Source organism: Rutilus rutilus (genome assembly GCF_951802725.1).
Source record: "Rutilus rutilus genome assembly, chromosome: 11".
In the NCBI taxonomy this organism is placed as follows: Eukaryota; Metazoa; Chordata; class Actinopteri; order Cypriniformes; family Leuciscidae; genus Rutilus; species Rutilus rutilus.
Genome location: NC_140216.1, coordinates 31,924,023 through 31,931,811, shown reverse-complemented (window position 1 = coordinate 31,931,811; position 7,789 = coordinate 31,924,023). Strand labels below are relative to the sequence as shown.

The 7,789-nt window shown below is 34.7% G+C and overlaps 1 protein-coding gene across 3 annotated transcripts; it reads left to right on the top strand.

The window, feature by feature from the left end:
* The first annotated feature begins 46 nt into the window (after positions 1-46).
* s100s (S100 calcium binding protein S) lies at positions 47-5,764 on the top strand. 3 transcript variants are annotated; one of them, XM_084424196.1, is made up of 4 exons: positions 51-128; positions 2,318-2,364; positions 2,652-2,805; positions 4,154-5,764. In XM_084424196.1, exons 2-4 carry the CDS (start codon positions 2,351-2,353, stop codon positions 4,352-4,354), a joined length of 369 nt encoding a protein of 122 aa, XP_084280322.1. In that variant the 5' UTR covers positions 51-128; positions 2,318-2,350; the 3' UTR covers positions 4,355-5,764. The 3 variants fall into 3 exon arrangements, with proteins under 3 accessions (XP_084280323.1, XP_084280322.1, XP_084280321.1); XM_084424195.1 differs by having other exon boundaries at positions 2,318-2,373; XM_084424197.1 differs by lacking the exon at positions 2,318-2,364 and having other exon boundaries at positions 47-128.
* The last annotated feature ends 2,025 nt before the right edge of the window (positions 5,765-7,789 follow it).

Sequence of the window (7,789 nt, the reverse complement as noted above, 5' to 3'; positions counted from 1 at the left end):
GCAGAGTGAGTGATATTTAAACCCCAGAGGTTCTCTCTCTCCCCTCATCTGTTCCTCAGCTCTCCGGCTGTCTATCACTATCTCCTGCACTTCATTACAGACAAAGGAAGCTCTTCGTAGGCATTCAGGTAAGACAGACAGCTCAGACGAGAGAAAGGACTCCTTTCTCTCACAGCAGAAAGCTAATTAATGCTCTTCCAAATTGGATTATCTACTTTTCTGCTAGTCTTATTCAAATATGTTCATAGCTCAGTGCTACTACTAAGTTCTTCTCAAAAGATATAGATATAACCATGAATGTCTAGTCTTCAAAGTTAGAGTTTAACTAAGTTAAAATCAATTAGAATTTTATTTTAATAATATTTTAATATTTACATTTTTATGGATTTTACACTGATCTATCTCTCTATCTATCTCTCTATCCATCCATCCATCCATCCATCCATCTATCTATCTATCTATCTATCTATCTATCTATCTATCTATCTATCTATCTATCTATCTATCTATCATCCATCCATCCATCCATCTATCCATCTGTCTATCCATCTATCCATCTATATAGTAGGACTAGTGCCGCACGAATACAGGTAAAGTTAAATACTTTCCAAAATATACATTTTAAAATATATCCATATGCAAATATAATCCGAGAATTTAAGTGTCCCACTTTACCTGTATTCACTATGCATGGCAATCCTTAATATGGTTATGGCATTGATTTTGATTAATGTAAATGTCCTTTTTGGGTATATATCAATGAGTTAGATTTAGATTAAAAAGCATTTGTTCTTATGTAAATAAATTAATCTCTTCTTCTTTACATGTCAAAGAACGGTCAGTTTCCTTAGTGTCACTAGGTCACTTGGTGTTACGTTACCATTCTCATCTTGGTTGTCATGGCCTCACTGTGTCCGTTCTATTCTGATACGGCTAATGAGGATGTGCTTCTTGTTTCCTTCTGTCCTACAAAAAAAAAGTGCCATCATTTCACCTTTTAGCTTACTTTTTTCTTTTTTCAATTGTCTTATGTTCTATCTTCTGTTGCCTTATAGCCGCTTTGTCCTAAAAAGCTTCCAGTTTTAATGGCTTTGCGGGACATTAAAACTATTCTGACCTTTCTAGTTAGTGTCCATTTCACGAACAATGGTTCTCGGTTTTAGTTCCTGAGAGCTGTAGAGTTCACCAGTATTTGCTCCAAATCCGCATGTTGCCATTTGAGCTTCCTAATTAGGCACTCTCTTAGCTTAACTAATTAGTTAAATTAGATGGTGTAGTACTTCAAATAAAGAGCTGAGCACGAAGGCCTCTAGAGTAATCTAAAGTCTCAATTCAATTATGCTGCTATTTAGTACAGACATGTAAGAAATGGGACAACAGTAATGCATTTTACCATTGAACCGATCTTAATCAAAGTAATTAGTAATGTAAGTAATAATCTAATACTGTCTTATCCTTCCTTCTTTATTTTACACTATTTATTTTGGTTCTCATGATTATAGTCTACAGAACTCTTTCTTCCACTTAACCTTGGCCTCTATCCTCAAAATTAACTAATTTGCTTTAGGACAGTTTCAGGTGCGCATTGTGTGTGTTTGCGTCTTCACGAGAGACTCGGATTACTTGGAAGAAGCTTCCCTGGGGACCTTGCCAGTAGTTTTATCTTCATTTTGACAGTTTTATGTTTCACTTGTGGTTTCCATTTGAGAGATGCGGCCCCTGTTACACGAGCAACAGATGATTTAGCTGTGAGCAGGCAAGCGTTCACATACAACTAATGAGTGTTCAAGACAGAATACTAGAACAATTGATCTAATCATGATTTGGATGTACATCTAAATGTACCTATACTCTTAAAAATCAAGGTTCCAAAGTTGTTTTTTCTGCAGTGACACCAATAGAAGAAACATTTTTGGTTCCCCAAAGAACCTTTTAGTGAACAGTGAACCATTATTTCTTAGTGTTTTAATAATTAAAATAACCTTTTTCCACTATAAAGAACCTGTGCAACTGAAAGATTCATGGATGTAAAAGGTTATTCATGGGGAACCATCAATGCCATAAAAGAACCTGTATTTTTAACGGTGTATGTCTCTCATAAAGTGCCAAAACTTCAGAACCACATACTTAGAGGTCTAACGTTACCTCTCTGTGTATCTGTGACATCAAAATTACATGTTAAGTTGGTTTCTAGAGAACCATAACACTGAAGCAAAACGTTCAGCCTTCCATCAGTACTTTTGCCAAATGCTGTTCATGCTCTTTCTCGTCTTCTGTTGCACCTCATCAATGACTGTGTCTGTTTCTACATGCGCAGTAGCTTGCTGAACCCGGAGAGAGAAGATCCAAGATGCCACGCTCAAAGTGTGATGTGTAAGAATGTTGCTTTTTGAGTGACAAACCCCTAAATCAGAACCTCTAATTTTGCTCTAAATCAAATAAACCCCCCCAAAACAGTAAGGATATTATCTCAAAACAAATGATTGAGAGAACATTGTTTTCACCCATAGTCCAAAACGTGTGTTTGTGCCAGCATTGATTGAGCCAAAGCTCCGCCCATGCTAGTCATGTGACCACACATGCAGCAGGGTCTAGCGAGGGGCGCGTCACGTCGTCGTATCTAACCTTTGACCTTTTTAACCATCTTGCAGCATGTCCAAAGAACCAAGCTCCAACTTGGAAAGCGCCATGCAGATGCTCATCAAGACTTTTCATAAGTATTCCGGGAAGGAAGGAGACAAATACACGCTCAGCCGAGGGGAACTAAGGGAACTTCTGACGGAGGAGCTGGGAAATTATCTCGGGGTGAGAAGATTGATGCATAATTACAAAACTTTTGCATCTTATTTTACTTTCATGTACTGCCAAACCACAAATAAGATATTAACCAAAAAAGAGGGCGGGGAGCATGGGTTTGGAAGGGAGTAGTTGAAAAAGTTACAAAGACAAAAAATGTTTTTGCTGGATTATTATGCACCAATTCATTGTAAACAATGAAACAATAAAGTCAATGAAAAAGTATTAAATAAATCAATTTAGTATTGACTTCTTCAAAAAAAGAAGTCCCCCCCCCCTCCACATTAATTCTTCACAACTTCTGCAAAACAGATTACTTTAAATACTACTAAAACGAATGTGACACAACCTGTTACACAAGCTCAGATTTGCATTTACTGCAAGTTACAGAAACGCCCATATGAAACTTTTCACAGATTCAGTGATCCCTGTAATTATGTCTCATGCAAACATCATGTATGTGATTCAGCTTCTGGCTCTTTCGACTGAAGTGCACATACATTCCCTGTCATTAACATTCCCAGAGTTCCTCCTGCTACACACTTTGCCATAATATTTTCTACTCAACTTAAAGAGTTTTCAAGGTTTCAAAATGAAATTATCACCATATATTGTCACTTTCGCCCCATTTGGATTTCACTTTTATACATATTTAGCACATTTATATATACTTGATGAAACCCAGGACATTAATCGTTGAATTTACCTACATTTAATTTAACCCTTTAATTCCAATTCTAAAAAACGAGTGAAAAACCTCTTCATATTAACACAGTACATAGGGCCCAGTAATGGATAGTAACTGATTACATGTAATATGCATTACATGAGATTCCAAAAATTAAGTACTTGTAATTAGATTATATTATGTTCTAAAATGCTCGTAATCAGATTACAGTTACTTTTTTATTGATTACTTTTTACATATAATTCGCATTAATGTTGGCATTCGCATCAATATATATATATATTTCATCAACTCAGCTTTTCATCAACTCAAGAACCCTGCAGTTCCTTCACAAACCCTAATTTGGGAAACCCTGACGTAATGCAATGTTTAATGGACTTCTCTTTGTATTTTCATTTCAATACGGTACAAAATATTCCTATTCAATTCTATGTGACAAACAAGTTAGGTCAAAAGTAATATAAAAGTAATCCAAAAGTAGTCAAATTACACCACCTAAAATGTAATCTAATAGATTACATAACAGACTATTTTCTTCATGTAATTTGTAATATGTAACAAACTACAATTTGTTAGTAATCTACCCAGCAACGATTAAGCCCTAACCATTCAGACGTTTTTTATAGTGTTTTGATACTCACTTTAAACTTTCTTTTTGTCTTCCCACAGAACGCTCAAGATAAAGATGCGGTGGAACGAGTGATGAATGACCTGGATTCCAATAACGATGGCGAGGTGGACTTCACCGAGTTCATCATCCTCATGGGGGCGCTGACCGTGGCCTGCAACGACTTCTTCCTGGACAGCCCGGCGCCCAAAAAGGCCGATGGCAAGGACGATGCGGCTTCAACAGAGGAAAAGAAAGAGTAATGAGCAAATGCTTCAAAAACATAGAGAGAAAACAGAGAGAAGTATTAATAGGTTGCATGGTTGAGAACAAGAGAGTGCACAAGTTTCATCCATTTCTTTAACCGGGACCGACAAACCTAGATCCTGGAGGAGATTTCTCTGCTTTTATAATTCAACCCAAGCTGTTAATATACTTTTAAAGCAAAACTGGCAAACCCCAAAGGCAAAGACTTGGGGGTTTGACAGAAACACACATCAGTGCAACTGTTTTCTTTCTAGCTAATGAGAAGTTCTTGAGTATAAGGGGTTTAAAAATCTTTCAGGATGGGTGCCTTCTGTTTCATATGAGAACACATGACCACAGACATTATATATGGCTATATAGAGTCTGTTTTTGGATGAAGATATAGCAGCAAAGTGTATTACGAGTGCAATCAGTGGCTACTTACTTGTAAGTGTCAAAGCCTGTTTAGAGAGAATGGGATTGGAAATAGTGTGTTATGGACAGTTATGAATGCTCATTTTTAATAATTCTGAACTGTGACTTGACAAACACATGTTGAGGGATTTATACTTACATCTTTCATTATGATGTAATTATAAATACCCTTTACTGTTGACGGCAAGCAATATTTCATCTACTTCATGGTTACCATAAATTCTGAACAGTGTTCATGATCTATGAATCTAATAATTCAGTGTTGAAGATGTGAACTTGGTTTGTCTCTTTCTTTGCATCTATTTTTTAGCCTATTTTTATTTAATAATCAGTATGTATCTTCTTAATTATAATAAACGTGCAACTGACCTCCATGCATTTGTCTCATGTTTTTTCTTTTTTTTTTGTACTGGGATTCTTCATTTTTTATAAACAGTTATCATATTGGGGCCCGGTTTCACAGACAGGGCTTAGACTAAGCCAGGATTTGACCATAGATCAATTAGGACATTTAAGTAATTTTTATAAACATGCTTAGAAAAAAACATTACCGATGTGCATCTTAAAACTAAAAAGGCACTGATATATTTTTAAGATCAGTCAGTGCAAGTTTATTTCAGTGGAAACAGCTCAGACTTACATTTTAGTCTAGGACTAGTCTTAAGCCCTGTCTGTGAAACCAGGGGTCAATGTAACAAATTGTTTTCTGTTATGATTATTGATTAGTTATCTCTCCGATTAGTATAGCTTAGTTTACTAGAGCAGTGGCCGGTTGCATAAACTGCTTAGATTAGTCTTAAAAGTTAGTCTTCTAATTTTTCACAAGTCAGTTTCATAAAAAGGTATATTGGTCTAATTTAAATCTGAAAAGTAAGACTCATTCGCCCTATTGCTAGTTGGTCAGATTAGCTTTAAAAGATTAACTTTTTTCAAATTGTCATTTACTTTTTTTTTTTCTTTTTATACAAATGAATGAATGTGTTTTTTTTTTTATTCACACACACCAAATTTGATAATATTATATAATGCTTTAAGCCGGGGACACACATAAGGACTATTAGGCCGATTTTTTATTTAATTTGATACTTACGACTGATCATGCCCAAATGCACAGAGACAGAGACAGCTGCATTCAGTCTGTGTTCACAGTCGGTGTTTAAAATCTGCTGCAGTCGTTGAAAAGTCTGTAAGTGTGTTCAGTTTAGTCTTAGAATGTTTCAGCTGGTCGTTAAGTGATTGTTTTAATAATATAGTTTATGGACATTTTAAAAAATATTAAAAAACCTTTTAATAAATAATATTTTTAAAATAAAAATATTTTATATTTTTAAGTAAACTTGATCAAAAGTAAATATTTTTCCAGAAAACATCTGACACATTTGTAATTTTGTAAATACTTAATAAATTTGGTTTTCTTTATAACATCACAGTTTTTTTTTTCTTACACAGAAAATCAAAAAGTTTGAAATGTGCAACTGACCTCCATACATGTCTCCATATCATGTTTTTTGTTCTGTGATTCTACATGTAATCTCTTATTAACATTTATCATATTGGATGTAACAAATTATTTTCTGTTATGCTAGTTTTTTAAAGATACTAATGAATGCTTAATGTCATGTTTTTTTTTTTTTTTTACATTAACATACCAAATTTAATCATATTATATCATGCTTTCAATATATCAAGCTGATCTAAAATCGTGAAAGTGATTGTGATTATTTTAACACTGATAACTTTGTGGGAAAAAAATATATATGCATGAACATTTAAAAAAATATTTAAAAAGATGTATTTTTTAAATACAGTAAATGTAATAAAAAGTTAATATTTTACATTTGCTTTATGACAATATAAAAGCAAGTTATTTGACATAATTGTGTATTTTTAATGTTAATTAATGTTCATTTGGTTGTCTTTATACCTGAACAAGACTATTGTTAAATGAGTCATTCTGTCTGTTCCAACAGTTGTGCATCAAACAGCACAATCGGATCATGCCGGAAACAATGGCATATTTGCATGAACTAAGTCCCTTTTAGGCAGAATTGCTGAAGTCAACTGCCTTTACTCCAGAGAAGAGCAGGAGACAAAACTTTGTTTAATGGTTGACTGATGTGTCTGAGATATTTATTATGAATCCACAAGAGTGTGGATTCCCGGTAGATGTGTGTAAATACTCCAAAGGTGCTTGCTTGAGCACATCCTGGACTTGTTGCTCACTTCCGGCTCAACCTGTTCGACCTGATTTACTACTAGCCATGTTTACTCAGGCCTGTAAGAGAGAAACAATGCTGTGTTTGAACAGAACAGAGCGCACTACACAATGTCTGTGGTGATGCTGCATTCATACTTCCAGAAGCACATTAGTGTTAAGCTCAGAGCTCATCACTTGATTCCAGACAGTCATGCTGAATCAATTATGAATGGTATCTTTCATTTCAGTGATATAAGCATTTACTGGTTCATGTTACATAGCAACTGATCGCATGTTGTTGTATTCATTTTGCTCTAGTGAAACAAATCTCCTTGTCACATAGTGTGCTTTCTACAGAGATGCCTTCAGATGAAGATGATGACGAACAAAGCTCACACTGCATAACCTCACGTCGTTCACTGAGATCTAAATCAGATATGCCTGCACATGTAATGGCGATGACATCATCGGCAGGATGGCTTTTACAAACCTGTGGTTGATACGGGAAGCATGTCTTGTATGCAAATAATCCATTGTGTAGAAATGTTTACCAATTTTCTCTCTTCACCATTGTTGCAGTGCTTTATATTCACTGACCTAATTACTAACTTAATCTTTGTGTCCAAAAAAAATATTTGTTTTATATAGAACTGTCCAAGTTTCTTATGCTTATCAATGCTTCGTTTATTTTCAAAAGCAAAGTAATATTGTGAAATATTATTACAATTTAAAGTAATTGTTTTCAGTTTTAATATATTTTAAAATGTAATTTATTCCTGTGATGCAGAGCTGAATTTTCAGCATCATTACTCCAGTCTTT

What these genes read in the sequence shown, in the direction of transcription:
- s100s (XM_084424195.1), top strand. Translation starts at nt 2,351, where the DNA reads ATGCCACGCTCAAAGTGTGATGT. An exon ending in CCACGCTCAAAGTGTGATGT is followed by an intron (nt 2,374 to 2,651) that starts GTAAGAATGTTG and finishes ACCATCTTGCAG; the next exon opens with CATGTCCAAAGAACCAAGCT. An exon ending in AGCTGGGAAATTATCTCGGG is followed by an intron (nt 2,806 to 4,153) that starts GTGAGAAGATTG and finishes GTCTTCCCACAG; the next exon opens with AACGCTCAAGATAAAGATGC.